Source organism: Dipodomys spectabilis, unplaced genomic scaffold (assembly GCF_019054845.1).
Source record: "Dipodomys spectabilis isolate Male_0828 unplaced genomic scaffold, ASM1905484v1 ptg000107l, whole genome shotgun sequence".
NCBI lineage: Eukaryota > Metazoa > Chordata > Mammalia > Rodentia > Heteromyidae > Dipodomys > Dipodomys spectabilis.
In genome coordinates, this window is record NW_024870784.1 from 7,902,244 (window position 1) to 7,927,649 (window position 25,406).

The window sequence follows — 25,406 nt, forward strand, 5'->3', positions numbered from 1 at the left end:
CAGAATCCAGGCCCCATGACCGGACCCCCGCCCCCCCAAAAAATGTCTTGTCTAGAGATATTAAATTGATCTTCCCTCATTAAGACATCACCACTTTTGGCAATGGAGTGCTCCTTTGAATGCTATGTAATGCCTCCATACCACACTTGTAGTACAAACCTGGCCCTTGGGGTGGGGGCAGCTTTTACTCCACAGCATACTGTCTTTATTTGGTTCTTACTTGTGTATATTTAATGAAAAACATTCCTGTGTAAAACTTTGTGAATGTAGTTGTTTGCATACATTCTTACTGTGAATCTGTGCATGGCAAAGTAATATGGAAACTGTAAAACAAAAACCATAAAAACACCTGTGCAGTAACTAAGCTGGAGACAGCTTAAACACAATGTTCAGTTTGTAAAAGGGCCTTCCTATTTTCTATGGCAAAGCTGTTGATGCTTGAAAAACAGAAGCAATACTTGATTTATTTTTGTAAGTATTTAGAATGTTATTTTAAATAATGATTGCCCAATATAATAGTTGTGGGGTTTTTTTGTTTTTTTTTTTTTTTTGCTTGCCAGTCCTGGGCTTGAACTCAGGGCCTGGGCACTTTCCCTAAGCTTCTTTTGCTCAAGGCTAGCACTCTACCACTTGAGTCACAGCGCCACTTCAGGCTTTTTCTGTGTATGTGGTACTAAGGAATGGAACCCAGGGCTTCATGCATGCTAGGCAAGAACTCTACCACTAAGTCACATTCCCAGCCCATTAAATGTTTTTAATATATAAACTTTCTTCTGAAAAAAAAAAAATTCTTCTGCCAATGAAAAGAGCAGGAGAGAAAACTGCCATGCTTTCCTCCAGCACCAATATATATATACAAGTTACTCAATGATGGCAGCTCCAAGCCCTTCTTATGTTTGACTCTTCCAAATGTAAGGGCTACAGAAACACCTTAAGATTTACTTAGAATTCCTTTACAGCCATGCATTTAAGATAAGTCTGATGGAACAGGTTACTGTCACCATCAAAGACTGCTAAAAATATAGTGAAGACTCACTTTTCTCTACAATCTTTAACTTCTGGAAGCTTTCCAGTACCTCCCCATTTAGTATTCTGGGTAAGAAGTCCCGTATTTGCATCACTTCAGTTGTCAACCGCTCCAGGTCCTTCTTTCTGACTTTAACAAATTCTTCTTTAGTTCCAATGTGCTAAAAGAATAAACAGATTCTTCAGATTACTATGTTTCTTTTCAGATGACTAAAACCAGCAGTCCTAAGTTAACTTGCTTCCCTTTTCTTCCCTGCCTCTATGTTTGTAATTGTTTCAAAAGCTTATGTTTACCTAGTGTGCCTTTTGATATAGGTTATATACAAAATAGCACTGAGTACTCAAGCCCCAGCCATTGAAATGGGAACAAGCCACTATGGCTTGCCTACCTACAATCAAGGCTAAGGCAAGAATCGCTTAGGCCCAGGAGTTCTAGGGCAGCCTGGGTAACACAGCAAGATACCAGTTCAAAAACAGATTGAGTTGTGCACCAGTCTCTCAGGAGGCTGAGATTTGAGGATGGCGGTTCAAAGTGTGGGCAGGAAAGTCTATGAGATTCATATCTCCAACAAGAGAAGGAGAGGAGGAGGAAAGAAGAGAAGGAAGGAGGGAAGGAGGAAGGGAGGGAAAGAGGAAGGAAGGGAGGAAAGCAAGAAGGGAAGGAGGGAGGGAAGAAAAAAAGCCAGAAGTGGAGCTGTGGCTCCAGTGGTAGAGTACTAACCTTGAACGAAAAACATCAGGGACAAAGCCCAGGCCCTGACTTCAAACCCTAGGCACACTAAAGAGGGAGTGGGTGAGGTGGGGAGCCACCTACTAAAGGGAAAAAAGCGCTTTCAATGCTGGGTGCCAGTGGCTCAACCTGTAATCCTAAGTACTCAAGAGGCTGAAATCACAGGATTGTGGTTCAAAGCCAGCCAAGGCAGGACTGTCTGTGAGACTCTTCAGTTTCAAATGGTAGAGCACTAGCCTTGAGCACAAGAGCTCAGAGACAGGGCTGAGGTCCTGAGTTCAAGCTCCAAGACCAGAAAAAAAAAAGTGCATCCAAGTGTCCTATCCTGCAAAGCCAAAGAAACCAGCAGCATCTATCATAGCAGTACCAGGCTACCGGGAAGGAGGGAGGCAAGTGCAGCTTACTGGATCCCCAGCATGGCACCAGCCAAGTATCACCACCCACCTACTGTCCCTAACATTGGGGTAGAGGTAGGGCCCTTTCTCAGGGCAGCACTGTAGCAAGGGTCAGAACATGGAAAGGAACATAGGTTTGACTGGAGTCTAGCATCTTCTCCTGGTCACAGATGACAGACATCACTGCTTGGCAGTCCAGACCCTGAATTCTCTCCACCCAGACCAGGCTAGGTACAGGTGCAGCCCCAAGTCTGCAGCCATAACCCCAGGGTCCTCCTGACCTGCAGCCTGAGGGTCTCTGGGGGATTCCCCTTCTGCCTCTGCCTTGAGCCCAGTCCTGTGCTGTGGGGCCAGGGCACACTGGCCTCGAGCCCTGGACAAGGCCTTGAGGAGCATGGAATGCTGCTCAATAGGCTCTGGGCAGGACCACCCCACTGACCCGGCTGGCCTCCTCAGCACCGACTGCCTCGCCCATGGCCACAGCCTAGTTTCCGAGTGCCTGCGTGCTGTCCTTTGACCTCCTGCAAGCCAGAAAGTGCAGGACTGCAACCACGCTGGGTCCAGACAGAAAGCCTTGAGGCTCAAGTCTCCTGGAGTTTGCACCACATTCTCTGTGATGAGAAAGAGATCGAAGGGGTGGTCAGCACGGTTCCACTCAGCAGTCACGTTCAGCCAGGCGGCCAACTGCAAAGTGAGGACCAGGCATGAGTGTCCTGTCCTGCTTGGTGGGGGTCCAGATGGCATCTTCCCTCTTCCCTCCTCCCCTGCTGGGCTCTGGGCTTTCCTCTTAAGGGTTGCTTTTTTGTGTGCCCCAAGAGAGCCACACCCCCTCTACCTGCTCTGGGACACTAGGGAGACAAGGGGCCACTCCCTCCTCCTCTGCACCCCTGTACCTGCCCTAATACACTGTGGAGACTGGGATGCTTCCCCTCCACACCCATGCAACTGCCAAGGGACACTGGGGACACTCCCCCTCCACCCTCCTGTACCTGCCCCAGGCACTGGGGAGACCAGAGGCCCACTCTCCTCCACACCCCTGCAGCTGCCCCGGGACGCCGTGGAGACGGGGCCGCTCCACACACACACACACACAGACCGGGCCGCTACACACACACACACACACACACACACACACACACACGGCCCTCCCGCTACACACACACACACACACACGGCCCTCCCGCTACACACACACACACACACACACACACACACACACACACACACACACACACACACACACACACACACACACGGCCCTGCAGCTGCCCCGGACGGTGACTCTAGGGGAGCACACAGCCCGGCCGGAGCCGCCGCCGAGGTCGGCCGGGGTCGCCGCCGAGGTCGGCCGGGGTACGGTCCACCTCCTCAGCACTTCCAGGACCGCTTCCTCCCGGCCTCAGCTCCACCCCGGGAACTAGCGGTTCTCCACAGACTCGCAGTGAGGGGCTCGGAGGCCCCGCCGCGGGGCCGGGAGGCTTTCCTACGGGTGCTTTACAGGCAACGACCCATCGACATCCGCCTGGCTAACCTCGCGGCCACCCGTCCTAGATTTTGGCGAGCACAAGGCAGGACACGCACGGCGGCCGAGGAACAGCTCTGCCCAGCGCCGGCGCCCCGGCCCACAGAACGCGCGGAGGCGAGCGGCGCCTCTGTGACGTCATCGGCCCGCGCGCCGCGGTGCGCGCCGCCGCCTCTGCGCAGGCGCGGCCCGGGCCGCGCGGCGGGCGGCCGGCGGCGGCGAGCGGCGACGAGCGGCGGGCGCGCGGCCGGGGATGCTCGAGCTGACGCGATGGCCCCCGCCATGCAGTCGGCGGAGATCCAGTTTGCTCAGCGGTTGGCGTCCAGCGAGAAGGGCGTCCGCGACCGGGCGGTGAGGAAGCTGCGCCAGTACCTCAGCGTGAAGACGCGGAGAGAGACAGGTGGGCGCCGCGGGGCGGCCGCGCCACATGGCGCCGGGCCTGGCCGGGCTTGCGCCGTCCTCCCCGGCGCGTCGGGCGCCGGGACCGGCCGAGGCGGCCCGGGGCCCGGGGCGGCCTGGCCGTGTCCAGTCGTGAGCCGAAATCCGGCGAGCGCGAAGCTGCGAACGAGCCCCGCTCGGCCGGTCTCGGGTCCGCGCGTGCCGCCGCCGCGCCGGCCCGGAGGGGTGGTTTGCGGCTCCGGGGGTCCTTTCCCGCTGGCGCCCCGGGAGGGGACGTGGCTCCCGCCCTGGAGCCGTCGGAGCCGGGGAGCCGGGCTGTGCGCGGAGCGGGCCGGGAGAGGGGATGGAGCTGGAGCAGGTACCGGAGGGAGCTGCCCTGGGGAAGAGCCCTCCAGACCGCCGGCGGCCGGAGAGCAGCCCGGGCGTCCGGCTGCAGGCCCGGGGAACGCGGCCCACCGCCCGTGGAGCGGGGAGGGGGCCTGTGGGGATGGGGCCGGTCCCGGCAGCGCTTTGCAGGTAGCTGCGGTGGAGTGCCGCGGGAGGACGCTGTTTTCCTCCTCCAAAGTAGGCTCTGTCGGAAGTGGCGCTGTGGCTCCCCGTGGTGGAGCGCTAGCCTGGAGCAAGAAAACCCCTCAGGGACAGACCCCCCAGGTCCTGAGTTTAAGCCCCACGACCGACAAAAAGAAAAGTAACATCGGAATAGGTTCTGTAACCTCTTGAGTGAAGTCGTAGGGCAAGGTGCGAACTGCAGTGTGCTGTGCAAGTTTTATATTACCCCAAGGCAGTTAAGTTAGCTACTGCTAATAGTAACACATTTGAAATCTGCTTAAAAGAATAAACAGTATCTCCTCCATTGCTTACATTCTTTGTTTCCTATTGAAGCCGAGTGTTAAAAGACCACAAATGCAGCGGGGCTTAGTTGGCCCCCACTTGGCTACTCAAAAGGCTGAGATCTGAAAACCTCAGTTCAATGCCAGCCCATAGGAAAGTCTGTGAGACTCTTACCACAGTTAATCACCAAATCACCAAAAAGTGTACCGTGTGGCTCAAGTGGTAGAGCACTAGCCTTGCACAAAAGCCCAGGGACAGTGCTGAGCCCCTGAGTTGACTAGACCCGCTCACACAGAGCAACAGTGGCTCATGTGTCCTAATGGAGTCACTCATATATGCAGCAAGAACCAACTGTGCGCTGCTGTTGTGTACACTACTCTTGGTGACGTGATGCAGCATTGAACCGGAGAATGCCTGCCTGTTTTATCAGCTCTTCAGCTTTAAATGTTTAGAACCAATATGCAGCAGTTTCATTTGTATCATTGGTTTCTCTTTGGTGTCTTAGATTCGGTGTAGGTGATGTCAAGAGTGCTGTTTTGCTGATGGCAGTAGGGGCAGTAGGGTTTTCCACATGAGCGGATAACAAGTAGTTGTATGTCCCATCTAAAAGGACTCCCGTGCACATTTCAGGGGAAGGGTCACGCTTTGATTTTCTCATCTCAAAACCTCCTGGTACTTCCTGTGTCTGCATGTCTCACTTTCGTAGTCACCTCATCCATTTCATTTTGAAATCGCAAACCCAAATTGTTGTCAGAAACTATGTCTCTCTTTCTCTCTAAATGCTTCAAAAATTGGTACCTTTTTCTTTTTTACTGGTCCTGAGGCTTGAACTCAGGGCCTGGGCTCTGTCCCTGAGCTTCTTGTGCTCAAGGCTAGCACTTTACCACTTGAGCCACAGAACAATTCCAGCTTTTTCTGTTTATGTGGCAGTGAGGAATTGAGCCCAGAGCTTCATGCATGCTAGGCAAGCACTCTACCACTAAGCCACATTCCCAGCCCCCTGGTACCTTGTTTTTTACCAACTAATTCCTAGGTGAAAAATATTGGAATTAGATATAGAGGTAGAGGGGTACTTGGATACAACCATACTAAGAAAAATGAGTTGAGAAGACCACAGCCACCAGTGGAGCAGTGCATGCAGTTAGCTTTGCATATACATAGATTGCAGTGAGGGAACTGAGGCCCACAGGCTGACACCTTTCTGAACCTGCACACTTGGAAATAGTTGGAGCCCACAGTGTGTGTCCACTTGTTTATATGTACACTGCTATTTTTAAGGGACAAAGGCCTGTATTACAGAATAAGACACGGTAGTGCATCCTAATGTACATACATCCGTTCTTCACATATAGAAACACCCAGGTCAAGTAGGAGGTAATGGTGCCCTCCGGAGTGGGACTGGAATTAGGGAGACAGTTAACTAGGCACACTTTTGATGGACTCGTGGCTTTATGCCTCAGGGCAAGTACTCTCACTTGAGCTACACCCAAGGTCCTTTTAGTTTTTTCTAATAGGGCTTCACTTCCCTTTCCTTCCCCCTCCCCACAGCTGACTGGGATCCTCTTGTTTATCATTATGGTTTATCTGTGAAGGCAGTTGCATACCACTGCTCTGCTTTTATTGGTGGTTTAGATGAGGGTCTGAGATAACATCCCTTACCCCTATCTGGGAGGGGCTGGGGAGCCGGTAGACTGGCCTTGAACTAGAATTCTCCCAATCTGGCAAGTAGCTAGGATTACCCCTATAAGCCACCTGCCCGTCTGTTAACCTTTCCTTGAATGTCCTGTGGCTGTTGATTTGTTTGGCTGCGACCACGATTGCTAGTCCTCCTCCCTCCCCCACTCTTCTCCTCCCTGCCCCCCCCACCCATCTCCCCTTTGTCCCCTCTTACTCTCCTTGCCTCAGATCCTCCTCCCCTCCCTCCTTCCTTTCCTCCTATCCTTCCCTCCTCTTTCCCTTCACCCCTCCTTTGCTCCTTCCCTATGTGTGTGACTCCTATCCTGACCTTAGTTGCCTGCCTACCTTGAAAGCTTATAGTCTGTTTAGTTAACCTGGCAAGTGTCCCTGACCTCAGGCTGTAGCCCATCTCTCTTAATCCATTGCTCCAGTAATCGTAGTTGTCTTTTGTGTTTTTTGTTTGTTTGTTTGTTTTGTTGGGGTGTCTCAATAATCTCTTTCGGTCTTTTTTTTAAAACTTTTTGTGGTTGAGCTCTGTCCCTAACATACCGTCCTGTCCTGTGTCTGTTTAGGCCAGATTTTCTCCCACGTGCCCCTTCCCCTGGGTTACTGTGAGCCAAATCCCAGGCATCTCACTTGGTTTCCATGCATTCTGGTATATATTCCTGAAAGAGAAAGTAACTTCTTTAACATAATCATTGATGCCATCATTGGATTTTCAAATCCTCAGCCTGGAATTTGGTAATATCAGCAATACACACAGAGACATACTGAGACTGGCTTTGAGGCAGGAGAATCTGGAATTTGGGGCCAGCCTGGGACTCATAACCAGGTCCTGTCTCAAAAAATAGAACAAAGGAACAAGATCCTTGATGTCACATTTCTCAGTCCCGTATATGTTTTGTGGTTAGAAAATTGGTTTTTTTTGTTTTGTTTTGTTTATTTGTTTTTGTTGGTTGTGGGGCCTGGAACTCTGGGCCTGGGCGCTGTCCCTCAGCTCTTCAGCTCAAGGGTAGCACTCTATCACTTGAGCTATAGCACCACTTCTGGCTTTTTCTGAGCTGAGGAATCAAACTCAGGTCCTCATGCATGTAAGGCAAACACTCTACCACTGAGCCACCTTCCCAGCCCCTGTGTGTTTATTGTTTTTTTTTTGTTTTGTTTTTTGTTTTGTTTGGTCTTTTTTGGGTCCGGTCGTGGGGCCTGAACTCTGGGCCTGGGCACTGTCCCTCAGCTCTTTAGCTCAAGACTAGCACTCTACCACTTGAGTCACAGTGCCACTTCCGGGTTTTTTCTTTTTTGCTTATGTGGTGCTGAGGAATCAAACCCAGGGCCTCAGGCATGCAAGGCAAGCGCTCTACCACTGAGCCACCTTCCCAGCCCTGCCCGCCTCCGCGCCCCCCCCCTATGTTTTTTATGGCAAATCAGAGACCCAAGGAGACGACCCTTTCATCTGCTAATGTAAATGCTAATTGCTTCTTCCTGGTGCTGTTTATTTTCTGGAAGAGGTGTGTCATTTACCCTGTAGAATTTTGCACTTCTGGGGCTTTACATCCTTCAGTCTCATTAACATGTTCTCAACCTCCGAATGTAGTGGGTTTGCTAAAACTCAGGGTTTGGGGGGGGGGGGTTCTTTATTTTTAGTTTCAAGCCTGTAATCTTAGCTGCTCAGGAGGCTGAGATGTGAGGATCTGGGTTCGAAGCCTGCCTGGGCATAAGTCCCCATGAGACTTTTATCTACAGTTAACTGTTCAAAGAACAGAAGTGGCTCTGTAGCTCAAAGTGGTAGAGCACTAGCCTTGAACAAAACTGCTCAAGGACAACACCCAGCATACTTAACCAGGACAATGTTTTTCCTAGTGTATCTCCTTCTATATCTAATCAATAATTGTCCGTATAAGTTCCAATGAATAGATGGGTTTGTGTGAGGTTGGTCTGAACTCACTCATTTTAAAGATTCTCAGTATTTTGTGTCTGTGTATGCACACAGTCCTAGGACTTGAACTTGGGGCCTGAGCACTGTCCCTAATCTTTTTTGCTCAAGGCTAGGACTCTGCCACTTGAGCCATAATTCTGCTTGTGGCTTTTTGGTGGTTAGTTGGAGGTGAGTCTCATGAACTTTCCTGCCCAGGCTGGCTTTGAACTTCAGTCCACCAGTTCATTAAGGACAAATGTGGTCATTGAACATGACTCAATAGAAGCACAGTTTGCCATGACAAAAAGCTGCCCTTCCTGACTGTGTTGGCCAACTGGTCAGACATGTGCCACATTTACATTGCTACACGTAATGATCCCCTGGTGGGCTTGTTCATAGCAAAAGGGAAGAAAGCCAATTGGCACTTTTATCTGTACAACTGTTGAAGGATGCTTGCTTTAAGTTTACAGTGATTTCGGTTATCTGGGTTGTAAATGAAATCAAAGGAGACCATTGTAAAGTTGTTGCTATGAGAAAGGTGTTTTAGTAGGTTGTAAATCAAAGAATATAATGCATAAGCATTAGGGGCTGGGAAGGTGGCTCAGTGGTAGAGCGCTGGCCTAGCATGCATGAAGCCCTGGGTTCAGTTCCTCAGTACCACATACACAGAAAAATCCCGAAGTGGCGCTGTGGTTCAATTGGTAGAGTGCTAGCTTTGAGCATAAAAGAAGCTCAGGGACAGTGCCCAGGCCCTGAGTTCAAGCCCCATGACCAGGGGGAAAAAAAAGCATTAGTCCACTACTTTTTGATCATCATAGAGTGTTGAGATCCCACCAATCAATGAGTATACTTTCTTGCATTCATATATTTTATCCCAGTTTTCTGCTCCAAAGATTTTTTTTCTTGTTCCTAGTGAAATACTCATAAAGACCATTTGTGACTTACATCAAAATTTGAAGATTGTTTGTTCTGATTTCATAGTCCAGAGGCTCACAAACCCCAACAGTGTTCCCTGCATTGTCGCTTTGTGATTCCTTAGGTTACTCAGTACGTACTATCTGACACCTTCTGTAGGCCCAGGAGAAGCAGCTGAGTGAGCTTGGTGGCTCAGTCACAGGTGACTGAGTCACAAAAATGCAGCTGTCTGATAGAGTGATAGTAAGGCCAACCCAGTCCATGCCACTTGGAACATGCTAGAACCACCCAGCACAGGATTGCTAGCATGAAAGAGAGATTGGGGACAGCACATTTTCCCATGGCTGCATCCATGAGTAGAAAAGGCTAAAAATATAAGACCTGTTAGGTGCTACTTGCTACTCAGGAGGCTGAGATCTGAGAATCATGGTTCAAAGCCAGCCTGGGCAGGAAAATCTGTGAAACTCATATCTCCAGTTAACCGCCAGAAAACCAGAAGAGGCGCTATGACCCACACGGTAGAGCACTAGCCTTGAGGTGAAGAGCAAAAGAAAAGCGCCCAGGCCAAAACTTCAAGTCCCTTGACTGACCAAAAAAAGAATACAAAACTCTCAGTTGAAGCCTCAGTGTGGGCATAAAAGTAAGGGGCAAGCCGGGTGCCAGTAGCTCACGCCTATACTCCTAACTACTTGGGAGGATGAGATCTAGGGATCATGGAAAGTCCATGAGACTCTTATTGTCAGTTTTTCACCAGAAAACAGGAAATGGAACTATGGCTCAAGTGGTAGAGCTCCAGCCAAAGAGCTGAGAGACAGAGGCCAGGACTAGAGTTCAAGCTCCACGACCAACAACAACAACAAAAAAAAAAAGATGTGGGAGCCAAAGAGGTATTTCCCCAAGGCCTCTCCTAATCCTTTGGCTTTCAGACCTACTATCAGGAGCCCGAGTCTTTGGTGTGGCTATCTTCTTCAGCGAGAGTGGGTCTGCCTGCTCATTTTCTGAGACCAGGGGAAATGTATTGGTGTGTGGGGTGAGACGTGGAATGGCTGTATGAATGGCCATTTTGTGATTTTCTTTGTTGAGCTGCTAGGGATAGTCCATTGGCTGGTCTTTGTTGGTCCATTTACTCCCTAACTTTGTTCAGCTCACAAGGATATATCACCTCTGCCACACTTCCTAGGGCAGATTAAGCTGCATGCACAGTAGTAGGAAATAAATATATAGCCAGGCACTGGTGGCTCACACCTGTTCTCCTAGCTACTCAGGAGGCTGAGATCTGAGGATCACAGTTCAAAGCCAGCCCAGGCAAGAAAGTCTATGAGACTTTTATCCTCAATTAACCACCAAAAAGCTGGAAGTGGAGCTGTAGCACAAGTGGTAGAGTGCTGGCCTTGAACAAAAAAGTTCAAGAACCAGCACCTAGCTTCTGAGTGCACACGCACGCACGCACACACAGAAATGTAGACTCTCAAGATTTTTGTTCTATTTTGCCCTGCAGGAGGTTTCAGTCAAGAAGAACTCCTGAAAATATGGAAAGGACTCTTCTACTGCATGTGGGTGCAGGACGAGCCCCTTCTGCAGGTAACATAGCCCCGTTGTGTTCCTGGACCTTTGCTGCAGAGGGATAGAAGAGACTTGACCGCTTACCCCCATCAGTCTGCTGACATGACTAAGCAGATGGAAAATAAGTCACTCAGGAGCATTTTCTCACCTGTGTACAGAAAGGGATGCAACACCAGCATTTAGGTTAATTATGTTTCCAAATATATTGGACACACTAAATCATAGATGCACTATTTCTGTAGACATTTTCATAGCCTCCTCCATGGTAGATTGTACATTACATCTTTACAAGTTTCTGTTTCATCTTTTGCTGAGTTGATTGCTTTCAGTCAGAAGGCTCAACTGGAGCCCTAGCCTAAGACCATGGGAAATGCAGGTTACAGGCCTACAAGTTAGCTGAGCACCAGGGCAAGGTGGGTTTCAGCTTCTGTACAGAGCCAGGCCCTTATGGCCAGCAAAGCTGGCAATTGCTGGGGATCCGCGTGTGTGTGAGCTTCTGTCCTGTGCTGAGCATCTTAAGTCTTGCCTCCTGAAACAGCCCAATAGAGCCTGTTGCTTCCTTCTGATGTCTGAATGTGGGTCTGCGTTGGTGCTACTGGAGCCCTGTGCAGACCTTCTGCAGAACTCATTCTGAGCAGGGCTGGCTCACTTTTCTGAGTTTTGTTTGTTTTGTTGGTCATAGGGTTTGAACTCTGGCCCTGAGTGCTGTCCCTCATCTTTTCAGCTCAATGCTAGCACTCTACCACTTGAGCCACAGCACCACTTCTGGCTTTTTTCTGCTTTTGTGGTGCTGAGGAATCGAACCCAGAGCCTTATGCATGCAAAACAAGCACTCTTCCACTGAGCCACCTTCCCAGCCACTTTTCTGGGTTTTTATGGATAGTTTGCCTCTTCTCATAGGCCATGTAACAACTTGCTTCCATCCATTATGATACTCTGTTGAACACAATTTGAATAGGATAGCAAGGCAAAATATGTCTGGATTATACATTCAAGTGTGACAACCAAGCCAGGCGCCGGTGGCTCACACCTGTAATCCTAGCTACTCAGGAGGCTGAGATATAAGGATTGCAGCTCAAAGCCAGCCCAGGCAGGAAAGTCCGTGGAACTCTTATCTCCAGTAAACCACCAGAAAACCGGAAGTGGCTCTGTAGCTCAAGTGATAGAGCGCTGGCCTTGAGCTGAAGTGCTTAGGGACAGTGCCCAGGTCCAGAGTTCAAGCCCCACGACTGACCAAAAAAAAAAAAAGAGTGACAACCAGCAGCTTTAGTGCAGAAAGGGAACCAACTAATGGGAATGTGGTGTTCCAGTCTATAGCTCATTTAGGATGAGTAAGGAAAACCGAGTGAGCATAGGCCACTGTGCTGATGAGGACCTGTCATCTTTAGGTAACTAGAAATTACGGTACTTCCTCCAGCCCACTGTAAGCACTTGGCTTGCTACTTCTTAGCAGGCATACTCTTCAGAGGACACCATGTCCTGGCAGAGCCTAGGAGGGTCCAGTCTCACCTTTGATGTTGGCCTACTGTGGCCCAGACAGACAGAGAAAGAATTCTGATCCCCAAAATGGATTCACTGAAACAAGAACCCCAGTGCCTAGCCAATTAAAGTGAACCTGTGTCTTTTGTCTTCTACAGTATTTGGTAGTCATGATAGATTCTGTTTAGTTTCCAAGCCAGGAATTGATCACTGGTTTGTTGCTTTGTGGGTCAGTAAACTGCTTACCAGAGGTTTTCTGAAACTGGTCCCAGAGACAACTCAGGTTAGCATAGACAGAATTATGAATTGTGAATTTCGTGTTTGTTGGTGTAATCGAGGCATGGCTGTGGTAGCCGCACCCTGGAAACAAGAGGCTTGGGTTTTCCTGCTAGCCAAAGAGGAGAGGGTACAGACTGCAGTGCTATGTGCCGTCAAGTGCCACTACCTGATAGCCTCTGATGTTTCTCCCCAACACCTTTGCAGGAGGAGCTAGCGAACACTGTTTCCCAACTCATCCATGACGTTAACAACTCAGAGGCTCGTAAGTCCTAATGTTTTCGTGCCTTTCCAGACTTCCTTCCTGATCAGATGTGGTAACTTGCCTAATAATTCTAGTCAATTCCTTCAGTCTTCAAAGTTTCCATTTCAGGTGTTACTTTAACAGAAGCCTGCTGCTGGTATTGTGTAGTGATGTGCTCTTGTTTTTAAAATGTATGGTAGACTTAGGTGTCTACTGCTGCATAAACTGGCACTCCTTCAGAGTCTCCAAGTCTGCATGCTATGACAGTCTTAGGGCAGTAGATGGACCTTGCATTGTTTATACCATAGTAACCTGTGGTGCAAGTGTGTCCTCACCAGAATTGAGCCATTGGAACTCAACACTAGAGGACACCACTCATTTGTAAGTTAGGCCTTTCTACCAAAAATCAAAAGACAGTAGAGAAAACTAAAATTTCTGAGACCGATATTGATTACTTGCCAAGGAAAAGAGGCCAGCAGCCTTTATTCTGATAACTCTTCACAGAACCTCGTGGTGGTTCTCCGAATTTTAGCTGACAAAATGGAATGGGAAAGATTAGACTTGATGTGTAATATAGGTTTACATACATTAAAGAACTGGTAGGCGTGGAGCACACACCTGTAATCCTAGAACCTAGATGGCAGAGGAAGAAGGGTCTCAAGTTCAAGGCCAGCTTGAGCTATATAGTGAAACCTGATCTCCAAAGTAAAAGAGGTAGAGGGATGAAGTAGTAAATTAAAAATTATTTTCAATGAAAATGTGCTTATTTGGGGGCTGGGAAAGTAGCTCAGTGCTAGAATGCTTGCCTTGCACGCAGGAGGCCCTGGATTTGATTCCTCAGCACAACATAAGCAGGAAAGGCCAGAAGTGGCTCTGTAGCTCAAGTGGTAGAGTGCTAGCCTTGAGCTGAAGAGCTAAGGGACAGTGCCCAGGCCCAGAGTTCAAGCCCCACAACCAGAAAAAAAAAAAAGTGCTAATTTTGTGGCTCAACAAAAAGAATAGAATGGTCCAACCCCTTAAAAATCAGAAGAAAAGCCTTTTTTGTTGTTGTTCAGTCATAGGGCTTGAACTCAAGGCCTGGGCACTGACTATTAACTTTTGCACTCAAGGCTAGTACTCTACCATTTTGAGCCACCACACCACTTCTAGTTTTCTGGTGATTAATTGGAGATAAAAGTCTCATGGTTTTTCCTGTATAGGCTGGCTTTGAACCATGATCCTCAGATCTCAGCCTCCTGAGTAGCTAGGATTACAGGTGTGAGCCACCAGCACCAGGCTGGAAAGCCAAATTTCTACCTGAATGGTGTAAGTGTTCATCAAGATTAGTGAATTTAGTTATTGTGGTAGTGGTAGTGATTATGGGTTTTGTAAAGGTAACGTATAGATGGGTTACCATTTCATAAGTCAAGTAATGAGTGCTTTTTTTTTTGGACAGTGTTACCCCTTCCTTCATTCTCTCCCAGTTTTTCCTTCCCGTCCCCATCCACAAGTTGTATAGTTTATTTTCAACATAGTGTCTACTGAGTAGGTGGTTGCTGTTTTCAATTAATGATTGTGGGTTGGTTGTTAGGTACAGGTACAGTGGGAAAGTCAGCAGTAGATTCGATTTAAATAAAAACATGGCTTCATAGTAAAGTACCCTAGGGCACTTTGTAGTATCTTCTAGAAGATACTGCCACTCTCCTATATAAATACAAGTCATGAAGCCACCCACAAAATCTTCAGATAAAGCACTAGTTTGGTTCTCTTCAGCATCTTGATATATGCTCATGTGCTAATGTGGACAGCAAGCATTCAGAGGCTCTTGTTCCCTGCAGAACACCTCTTCATTCAAACCTTTTGGCAAACTATGAATCGAGAGTGGAAGGAGATAGACAAGCCACACCTAGACAAATACTACATGGTAAGACTGCTGCTTCTTTCTCAGGGTGACCTGAAGGGCTGGGGGTTATAACTCCGTGGTAGAGCACTTAGCATTCATAAAGCCCTAAGTTCCATTCCAAAAAAGAGCAGAGTCAGATACTTGTGGCTCACGCCTGTAGTCCTAACTACACAGGAGACTGAGATTTGAGTGCCTAGGCCCAAAGCCAGATTAGACAAGAAAGTCTGTGAAACTCTTATCTCTGATTAACCACTACAAAACTGGAGATAAAGTGTCACCTTGAGCCAAAAAGCTAAAAGACAGTGCCCTAGTCCTGAATTCAAGCCTCAGTACAGGCACAAAAAAAAAAAAAAAAAAAAAAAAACAACAAACGAAAACACAGTGGAAAGCTAGCTTGTCCGGCAGAGCAAGGGGCATGTGTGGTATGATTGAATGGTGGGGTCATTAGAAGATGACTGCTCTTAGAGCTACTGATGAAGAACCTTGAGATAATGTCTCACTGTGTTGCTCTGGCTGGTCTCCCAACCATCCAGCCCAGATAAAAACCATCATGACTGGGTACATAGTTTTCCATCTAGAAGTTAAATATGCTAATTAGAACATTGTTTGGCATTGGGGATCCAAAATGGTGGTCTCATTCAATCAAATTGATTGGGTTTTTTTTTTTCCCTCTCCAGTCCTAGGGCTTGAACTCAGGGCCTGGCCACTGTCCCTGAGCTTCTTTTGCTCAAGGCTAGCACTCTACCACTTGAGCCACAGCGCCACTTCCAGCTTTTTCTGTTATGTGGTACTGAGGAATCCAGGGCTTCATGCATGTTAGGCAAGCACTCTACCACTAAGCTACATTTCCAGCCCTGATTGGTATTTCTAACTTTGCTTTTGTAACAAAAATCTATCTTAGCTGATCCGCATGGTCCTGAGGCAGTCCTTTGAAGTTCTAAAGCGGAATGGCTGGGAAGAAAGGTTGGTAAACTAAGTTATTATTTGGGGGAGTGTCCTGTTCATTGCAACACTGTTCACAATAGCTTAGCTATGGAGACAGCTGTGCCTAAAACTGATGAATGGAGCAAGACCACGTGAGATATACACACATACTCACCATGAGATATTACTCAGTCATAAGGAAAAATGATATATTATTTGCAGAGAAATAGTTGGATATGGAAACCATTGTATTAAGCAAAGTTAGCCAGACTCAAAATGACAAAGGTCACATGTTTTCTCTCATATATTATGCATGTAGACCTAAAATATGAACATATGTGTTACACACGCATATGATCCGATCTGATTCATGTATGATGTATGCATGTGTGAGATGCCATTGTAAAATCCCTTTGAACAATGAATGTGTAACTTTGACCAAAATGAATATTAAGAAATTGAAGCTGGGCACTGGTGTCCATAATGCCCAAAATCCTAGCTATTCAAGAAGCTGTGATCTGAGGATCTTGGTTGAAGCCAGCCCAGGCAGAAAAGGTTCATGAGACTCTCTAGTTTACCAGCAAAAATCTAGAAGTAGAGCTGTGGCAAAAGGGGGAGTGTCAGGCCCCTGAGTTCAAGTCCTAGTATCTACACAAGAAAAGAAAAAAGAAAAATGTCTTGTTTGAAGTGTGAGGTACTTGTGGAAGAGGGTGGACAAATGGAGAGAAGGATGGAGGGTAAGCAAATTCAGTCAGAAACTTACGTACACTTGTGAATGTAGACCAAGGAAACTTGCTGAGACTGACTGGGAAAGCGAAAGGAATAATTAACCAAATGTATTGTATGTGAAAATGGACGTGTTAAAATGAAACCTCCTTGTACAACTTAATTTATGCTAATTTCTTAAGGTGGAACTATAACTTGTAGTAGACAACTTACCCTAGCCTGTAAGCCTCTGGGTTTGGTCTCTAGCACTGGATGGGGGAAAAAAGAAGTTTTTTAAGCTGTTAATCTGATAGGACATGAATGCTTGATCTGTGCTCACGGCTAATGGCCTGGGGAGCAAGCATATCCTTCCCCAGAGAGAACTTAAAATCCAGTAGTCTGACATATGTGACTGTTAACGTTCTACCCTGGTTTTGTGACTGCTTCTTTGCCAGTAACTCTGTTTCAGCTATGCACTGAGCTTAGTATTTTTGTTTGTCCTTGAGGTGCAGAGAGATGTTGGCATGCTGTCATTTTAAAAATCCTGTGTTTTCTTTCTTGAGCCGAATCAAGCTTTTTCTGGATGTCTTGATGAAGGAAATCCTGTGTCCAGAGAGCCAGTCCCCTGATGGAGTGAAGTTCCACTTCATTGACATTTATCTGGATGAGCTGTCCACAGTGGGAGGGAAAGAGGTGAGAAGTCGGCAGACATTCTGCCAGCATGCAATGGGACCTCAGTGCCCAGGGGAGCTGTCATCAGGGCTGACTGTTAGCACTGGGCACCAGTGACAGTGAGCAGGGGTAGAAATGGGTTCTGCTTCTGTCTCAACACAGTCATTCTCTATGGGGAATGTGGACAAAGATCCGTGTGCTAAGCATGCCTATGGCAGGCTTATAAAACAGAACTGAGCCTGGCTTCATGACATGTTCTCATATACCCAGCAATTAGATTGAGTTCAGCACCAGCCTAGCAACACCGTGTTTTAACAAGGAAAACAAAAGAATCAAAAGCAACCTCAAGATATAAGGAAAAGTGCATTATGCAAAGCTGTACAAATTTGTACTCATATAGAAATAGACAAAAAGGTGTAAAGAAAATACCTTTTTTTTTCCTGGTGTGTTTGTGTATGCCAGTCCTGGGGCTTAGTCAGGGTGTAGATGCTATCCTGGAGCATTTTTGCTTGAGGCTAACACTCACTCTTAAGCCACAGCTCCACTTGTGGCTTTTTGGTGGTTAATTAGAGATAAGAGTTTCATGGACTTTCCTGCCCTAACTAGCTTCCAACTATAATCCTCAGATTACAGCCTTCTGAGTAGCTAGTGTTAATAAGTATAAGTTACAAGGGCCTGACAGAAAAAAAAAATCTATTTTTAAAATACAGGTTATGGGGCTGAGAAGGTGGCTCAGTGGTAGAGCACTTGCCTTGCATGCCTGAGGCTCTGGGTTCAATTCCGCAGCACCACATAAGAAAAAAGAAAAAAAGCTGGAAGTGACGCTGTGGTTCAAGTGGTAGAGCACTAGCCTTGAGCTGAAGAGCTGAGGGCCAGCGCCCAGGCCCAGAGTTCAGGGCCCACGACCGGACCTGAAAAATAAATAAATAAAATACAGGTTATTATCTGAATTTGGTAATGTGAATAAGTATTACTTTTTTTCCTTTCACACGTATTCTGCAGTAAAACTTCTAAGTGAAAGATATGTATATACACACACACACACACAGTGGGAGGCTGTGGTAGGTCTACCTAATGAATAAGAGTCTTGAGTTCAAATCTCAGTACCACCAAATACATATTAAAGCAAAATGGTAGAGCCAGTGTGATAGCTCACATCCATAGTCTCAGCTCCTTGAGAGGCACAGATAGAGGAGGGGTTTGAGGCCAGCCCAGGCAAAACGTTAGCAGGACCCTATCAACGAACAAGCTAAGCATTGTCCAAAAAGAAATATACTTTTTACCTGACTTATATAACTGTACCCCCTGTGTACATCATCTGTATAATAACAATTTTTTACAAAAGTAAAAGAACAGGGACTGGGAAGGTGGCTCAGTGGTAGAGCGCTTGCCTTGCATGCCTGAGGCCCTGGGTTCCATTCCTCAGCACCACATAAGCAAAAAGAAAAAAAAAAGCCGGAAGTGGCGCTGTGGCTCAAGTGGTAGAGCGCTAGCCTTGAGCTGAAGAGCTGAGGGACAGCACCCAGGCCCAGAGTTCAGGCCCCACGACCAGACCCAAAAAAAAAAAAAGGAGAAAGAAAAAGAACAAGCCTTAGTATTGTGCCTATAATCTCAGCTACATGAAAGGCAGACCTAAGAGAATCAACATCCAAGGCCAGATCCAGGCAAATGCCAAGACTGTATCTGAAAAATAAGGCCAAACAGCTGGGGAGTTCGTCGCTCTTACCCCCCCCCCCCCCCAATAAAGGAACGAGCACTTCTGTCTCAGTTTGTGGTATATCTATATAAGACTTCTCATAAAGGAAGAATTGTGGCTGGCTGGTCATAGACTAAAATCATAGGTGGCTGGAGAACGGATGTGACTGAGCCTGGCCAGGCCTCTGAGCAGCCCTCTCTGCTGTTTACATTGCTTTCTTTTTCAACTTGCAAGACACAAACTATTCCTTTTCTGGGACTCATCGGGAAGGAGAAAAAACGTATTTTATTTCTAAATTACAGCTTTTGGCAGATCAGAACCTGAAGTTTATTGACCCATTCTGCAAAGTCGCTGCCAAGACTAAAGAGTAAGTGACTTCTGTCTCTTTCTATGGCTTTGGTTGGTACTGGGGAGGTGGGAATCTGTTGGACGGAGGGTGCAACACTAGGATGATTATCCAGAGCAAAGACACTGCATTCATAGGCCTTTGAAAGGTTGAGTGGCAGTTTGTCTCTCAGCTTCAGCGTTTGACCCAGTCATTGCAGGAATGTCCTCTCTGGCCTCTGGCCTGGGTTCCTTGTACCCAGGCCCAGGGTTGTCAGGGACTCCAGGCAAACTGCAACTGCCCACCTAGAACTGGCTCCTCTGCTTCTCAAAGACTGAGGCCCAGACCATTTGTGTTACACACTTCTCACTTGTGCTTCCACCCACAGCCACACCCTAGTACAGACGATTGCAAGGTGCGTGTTTGAAGTCATTGTACAACAGTCTCCTTTCATGCCTGAAGAGACTGGGGAGGACCAGGAAACAGAAGTGAGTAGCAATGACTCCTCTGGAAAAGCAAGTCCTACAAATGAGACCACATGGAGAAAAGCGAGTAGTAGAAGTAAGACCGGTAAGAGAATCTCCTGGAGCTGTCTTCACTTTTTTATTTCTCAAGCAAAAACTTTTTATTTGTTTTTCTTTCTGTCAGTCCTGAGGCTTGAACTCAGGGCCTGGTACTGTGCTTGAGCTTCCTTTGCTCAAGGCTAGCCACAGCACCACTTCCAGCTTTTTCTGTATATATGATACTGAGGAATTGCACCCAAGGCTTCATTTGTACAAGGCAAGCACTCTACCACTAAGCCACATCACCAGCCCCAAGCAAAAACTTTTTAATACATTTGTTGGAATCTCAGTATAGCCTGATGTTAACTGTGGAAAGTAGAACTGCCTTAAACCCCTCCAGAAAGAAAGCACAGGATTCAGGGAGGGGAGGAGGCAGGCCTCTCCTAGAATTTCAGCACTCTTCTAGGAGTTTTGTTTAAAACACTGATTTGGACCCATAAGAGCCTTTTCTTTTCTTTTTTTTTGTCAGTCTTGGGGCTTGAACTCTGGGCCTGAGCGCTGTCCCTCAGCTCAAAGCTAGCGCTCTATCACTTGAACTACAGTGCACTTCCAGTTTTCTGGTAGTTTATTGGAGATAAGAGTTTTAGGGAGTTTCCTGCCCTGGCTGGCTTTGAACCTCGATCCTCAGATCTCAGCCTCCTGAGTAGCTAGGATTACAGGCGTGAACCATCGCGCCAGCTATAATAGCCTTTTCTTCTGGAGACCTATAGGCAGATAAGAGTAGCTCTGTTTCCCTAGTTTAGATTTGTTTCTGTGGATGTTTGTTGTTCATTTTTATTTTTTGGTTTTTGTTTTTGTAAGTCATGAGGCTTGAACTTTGAGCTTGAGTGCTTATCCCTGAGCGCCTCAGCTCAAGGCAAGCACTGTATCACTTAAGCCACAGCACTACTTCTGGTTTTCTGGGGTTTAATTAGATATAATAGTCTCATGGACTTTACTGTAGATGACTAATCTATCACTTAGCATCCTCACCCTCAACCCTCAATATTTTAAATGCCAATGCCATCCAAAAAATTATTAAAAACAAAAGCAAGGCCCAAAGCTTGTGACTCATAACCTGTCTGTAATCCTAGCTACTTAGGAGGCTTAGATCTGAGGACTGCAGGAAAGTCTGTGAGATTTTTATCTCTAATTTACCATGAAAACAGGAAGTCGTGCTGTGGTTCAAAGTGGTAGGGTGCTAGCCTTTAGCACAAAAGCTCAGGGACAGTACCTAGACCCTGACTTCAAGCCCTACAACCGACCAAAAAAAAAAAATCTGCAATATCACTACATAGCAGGTAACCTATTAAAAGGTATCAGTGCTCCAAAAGTAGAAACTATGGGTTAGAGATAATCAGTGAAACCTTTGTAAATAATCCAAGATTAAATCTGACACACTTTGGCCTGCTAAGGGATACTCAGCCTGAAGAATAGATCTCACCATGGTTCTAAACTTTGCCAAAACTAGCACCAGTACATCCATTCTCCTCCCCCCACAGAGCTGCACCACCCAACCCACTCACCCAAAACTGAACTCCAGCGCTACCCTTCCCCTCAGGCACAGTGTACATTGTGGCTAATAGTATGTCCAGAAAGCACAGGCAGCATTTTGCTGTGACCCAACTGAGTAGCAAAAGCAAAATATGTCCTTTCCCCAGCTTCCTTTCCCAGGACTAAACCACCAAAATGTCTTTGGGATAGTGTTTCCTTCTTCACCTCATTAGACATGGCTCCTAGGGAAGTAATTGTTAATGTGTTCTTGAGTATGAAGATTTTGTCTTTGGGTGTATTTTGACAGCACGGGACAATTGCCTCCCCAAGAAAGAAGGAGATGACGGCACCGCCCCCGTGGACCCAGGGCGGCCCCTGCAGGTGGGGACTGCTATTGCTTTGTATAGCAAGTAAATTTACTGGTGTGGCTAGAGGATTAGGGTCAGAGCTGATCAAGCCAGGAGGCCTGATGTGTAAAGTCCTTCATAATCCCTTTGGTCACAGATGTCACCTTCCTAAGAATGAGCTTATTGGAAACTAACTAGGGTAGGATTGGCCCACATAGGAAGTTGCTGCTTTATTCAGCAGATGGCTTTCAAGTAAAAAGTTCACTGCTACCAACCAGAGATGGGAGTCTGGTTTAAATTTAAGAAGAAGCACTCATTCTGTATTATTCTACTACAATTAAAGGGGGTAGGGGCTATCCTTATTGGCTTCTCCCAAGACTTCCTAAAATGGTGACTTTTTCTTTTTTCTTTTTGTATTTTTTTAAATTATCTTTAAGTAGTTATACAAAGAAGTTCCCATTCTACAAAACAGCATATGAGTACAAAGTGTCTGACAACATTGTCAATGGTGACTTTTTCTATCGGTGCTCACTCACACACTGTTCTGTGCCATGCCAAGGCATTCCCTTATTGGAGACCCACACTTGCAAGTCAGGCCATGTTGGTTTCCTGCTGCTTATGTTTAATTTCTCTTTGTAGTTTGACTATAAGGCTGTTGCTGATCGACTCCTGGAAATAACCAGCAGAAAAAACACCCCTCCTTTCAACCGGAAGCATCTCTGCAAACTAATCAAGAAGTAAGCTGTTGGGTGAGCGGGGTCCTCTTGTGTGCTCATGGTTAGGACCAGCCCTCTCCATGCTTAGATTTTTTTCTTCTTTTAAACTTGCACATAAAATGCAAGTTTAAAGGGAACAGCTTCTCCTTCCCCTGCGGTTCCTTCAGATGCAGCCAGTCTCACTTTGTCTTTTTGATAATGATGCCTACTAATGTCTTTGAGCAGTAGACCAACAGTGCTATTGAGGTGTCAACTGTTGTATGCTAAGATAGGTAGCGGCTTAGTCATCTATCTGCCTCTTGCCCTCACTTCCCAGCATGGCTGTGCCAAAAGAGTTAGGTAAAGCAGTCAGTGTTAGGATCATGGTGATCATAGTGACATGAGTACATATGGTTCGTTGGAAAGGCTCATGATATATTGTGACTGATAGCAAGTGACAGCTGTCTAACCATGCCTTTTGTATGGACTAGGCATGGATCTAATTACTGTTATTTATCTTTTTATGTTAAACCCATAGAAGGTAGCGTCTGTAACTCTGCACACTGTTGCTGGGTCGCTGAAGACCTGGAGGAGGTCACTAGGATGCCAGGGTCACTGGTGCAGATGATGGGCCCCACCTTCCCCTGTACCCCACACAGCCTCCATGTGCTCCTGTGTATCATGCTACCTTCCCCTCAGCCTGCTTGTAGATCTAGTGCACCAACATTTTGTAAAGAGAACACAGCTTGAAAAATTAACATGGGCTGGGCACTGGTGGCTCACACCTGTAATCCTAGCTACTCGGGAGGCTGAGATCTGAGGATCATGGTTCAAAGCCCTAGCAAGAACGTCTGTGAAACTCTTATCTCCAATGAACCACCAGAAAACCGGAAGTGTCGCTGTGGCCCAAGTGGTAGAGCTTTCGCCTTTAGCTGAAGAGCCCAGGCCCAGAGTTCAAGCCCCATGACTGGCCCCTTCCCCCCAAAAAAAAAAAAAATTATTATGGGCAGAGTTGTCAGCTCTTTCTGCCTTCATAAAAGAGGAAACTGAAATTCTCAGTTTTATAAAAGTGCCAAAGACGCTTTAGATCTACCTTCAATGGAAGTTCTCTCTAGTGCCCTCTGCTGGAGGGAAAGAAAGCAAATAAGCATTTCTCCTGTTGTAGCCGTCCTTGCCTGGGTCTGGAGGACAAGGAAGAGGGTTTCTCCATGAGCCTCTGGTGTTTTCTCTTTCAGATTCCAAGAACTCTCTGAAGGTGAGGACAGTTGAGATTGTAATTCAGGGTACTCTGACTTAACATGGACCCCACTGAGGGCAACTGTGCTGAGAAACAGGAAGGAAGGGCACTCCTGGGAACGTCTCCTACAAGATTGCAGCCCTGGACTACGTTCGCCCGGCACACCTGAGGCAGAGGCTGCAGGAGGTGCAGCAAGTTCAGGGCCCTTTATAGCCACCCTCCTTCCATCTGGGCTCCCCAAAATGCCACACTTGACAACTGTGTTTGAGTAGTGTGGTGTTATGTTTAGATCTTCATTGTTTTGTTTTGTTTTGTTTTTAAACTAGATTTTCATTTGGCTAAGATTCCATTTGATAAACTCATCTGTGAAGGTCCTTTTCATGTACTCTTATGGTCGCATGTCCCTGGGAAAGGCTTCTGTAATTCAAGTTACATCCAACAGAGCAATGAACCTGCTAGCCCCCATTATGCACGGGGCCCCCTGGAATTGAGGAAAGCTCCATTTAACCAGAGGGAACATGGAGGCTGCCTCAGCCTGCCCATTCTCTATGATTCCCTCCCTGCCTTGCCTTGCCTTGCCCACCCCAGCCCAAGAAACTACAGGGTTGAGACTGCAGCAGCTTTCTGATCTGGGCGGGGGAAGCAGATTGGTACAGAGATCAGGGTCACAGACTCTCTTGGATAGCTTGGGAAGGGCCCTGCTCCTGGGCACTGGGGCAGAAGTGCAAGGCCTGGGGAAGCTGATGGTCTCACTTTGGTATCCAGCAGGCAATGTAGCTCAACTCAGTTTTGCTGAGGACATTGCTGGTGAAGGTCAAGCCCTCAGTCAAGGAAAGCGGAAGAAAAAAAGAAAGAAACTTTTAGAGAAAGCCAGCTTGGAACAGGAGAAAGGTAAACTGCAACGCTTATAATACTCGAGATGTATGTAGAGGGTCCATGGGTAGCCACGTGTATATGTTTGTGTACATACCTCCTCCCCCCAAGATCTGTGAGATATATGAGCTAAGGGGGCCTATTGGCTAACTTTTTTTGGGGTAGTGGCATTTAGAACTTGGGGCCTCACTAGACTGATCCCATACTGCTGAGCTATGCCTCCAGCCTAATTTCTCACTGGCTATCAGGATAGGCTCTCACTTCCCACCAGGGAGGTACCTGAGCGATGGCCCACCTACTATAGACTTCCAGTCTTCACTGGGATCACAGGTACACACCACCATGTCTTGCTGTCCTTAGCAGAGATAGAATCGCCCAGATTTTCTCCCAAGGCTGACTTGGTACTCCAACCCTCCCAATCTCAAACCACCCCCCACTATTCCACCCCCCTCACCCCACCCTATAGCCAAGTGCCAGGTGCATACCACTACACTCAGCTTTGAGTAGAGAAGAGGGCTTGCAGACTTTTCTGCTTGAGCTGACCTTGAATCATGGTCTTCCTGTTCTCAACCTTCTACATAGGAGTACTTGTTTTGTTTTGTTTGCCAGCCCTGGGCCTAGGCACTGTCCCTGAGCTTCTTTAGCTCAAGGCTAGCTCTCTTACCACTTGAGCCACAGCACCTCTTCCAGCTTTTTCTGTTTATGTGATACCCAGGAATTGAACCCAGGGCTTCATGCACGCTAGGCAAGTACTCTACCACCAAGCCACATTCCCAACCTTTGGGAGTTTTTTGTTTGCTCAAGACTAGCACTTTAAGTCACAGCTCCTCTTCATGATTTTTTTAACTGTATTTTTTTTTTTGTCTTGTCTTTTTTGGTACTGGGAATTGAACCCAGGATGTTGCACTTGCTAGGCAAGCACTTTGCCACTGAGCTACATCCCAGCCCCCTTTTCATGATTTTTATTAATTGGGAGCTTAGAGTGTCTGCCCTTGAACCAGGATTCTCACCTCAGCCACCTGAGTAACTAGGATTTCAGGCA

The 25,406-nt window shown here is 47.1% G+C and overlaps 2 protein-coding genes across 4 annotated transcripts in view; one reads left to right on the forward strand and one right to left on the reverse strand.

Annotated features, from left to right (window-relative positions):
- The window catches only part of LOC122114252 (heat shock transcription factor 2 binding protein), a 70,148-nt gene extending 66,411 nt beyond the window's left edge, over positions 1–3,737 (reverse strand). Inside the window, exons 1-3 of one of the 2 annotated variants that reach the window (XM_042687292.1) lie at positions 3,683–3,737; positions 2,591–2,835; positions 1,037–1,187 (exon numbers count right to left, since the gene is read on the reverse strand). In XM_042687292.1, the coding sequence (XP_042543226.1) occupies positions 1,037–1,187; positions 2,591–2,626 (187 nt within the window). In that variant the 5' untranslated portion in view covers positions 2,627–2,835; positions 3,683–3,737. The remainder of the gene's footprint in view (positions 1–1,036; positions 1,188–2,590; positions 2,836–3,682) is intronic. The other variant, XM_042687293.1, reaches the window with a different exon arrangement.
- A 149-nt stretch (positions 3,738–3,886) lies between these two features.
- Positions 3,887–25,406, forward strand: part of Rrp1b (ribosomal RNA processing 1B) — a 30,887-nt gene continuing 9,367 nt past the window's right edge. The window contains exons 1-12 of one of the 2 annotated variants that reach the window (XM_042687335.1): positions 3,887–4,073; positions 10,909–10,991; positions 12,936–12,993; positions 14,790–14,875; positions 15,756–15,817; positions 17,047–17,176; positions 19,154–19,218; positions 19,565–19,746; positions 21,520–21,593; positions 22,199–22,296; positions 23,490–23,509; positions 24,257–24,382. In XM_042687335.1, the coding sequence (XP_042543269.1) occupies positions 3,944–4,073; positions 10,909–10,991; positions 12,936–12,993; positions 14,790–14,875; positions 15,756–15,817; positions 17,047–17,176; positions 19,154–19,218; positions 19,565–19,746; positions 21,520–21,593; positions 22,199–22,296; positions 23,490–23,509; positions 24,257–24,382 (1,114 nt within the window). In that variant the 5' untranslated portion in view covers positions 3,887–3,943. The remainder of the gene's footprint in view (positions 4,074–10,908; positions 10,992–12,935; positions 12,994–14,789; positions 14,876–15,755; positions 15,818–17,046; positions 17,177–19,153; positions 19,219–19,564; positions 19,747–21,519; positions 21,594–22,198; positions 22,297–23,489; positions 23,510–24,256; positions 24,383–25,406) is intronic. The other variant, XM_042687336.1, reaches the window with a different exon arrangement.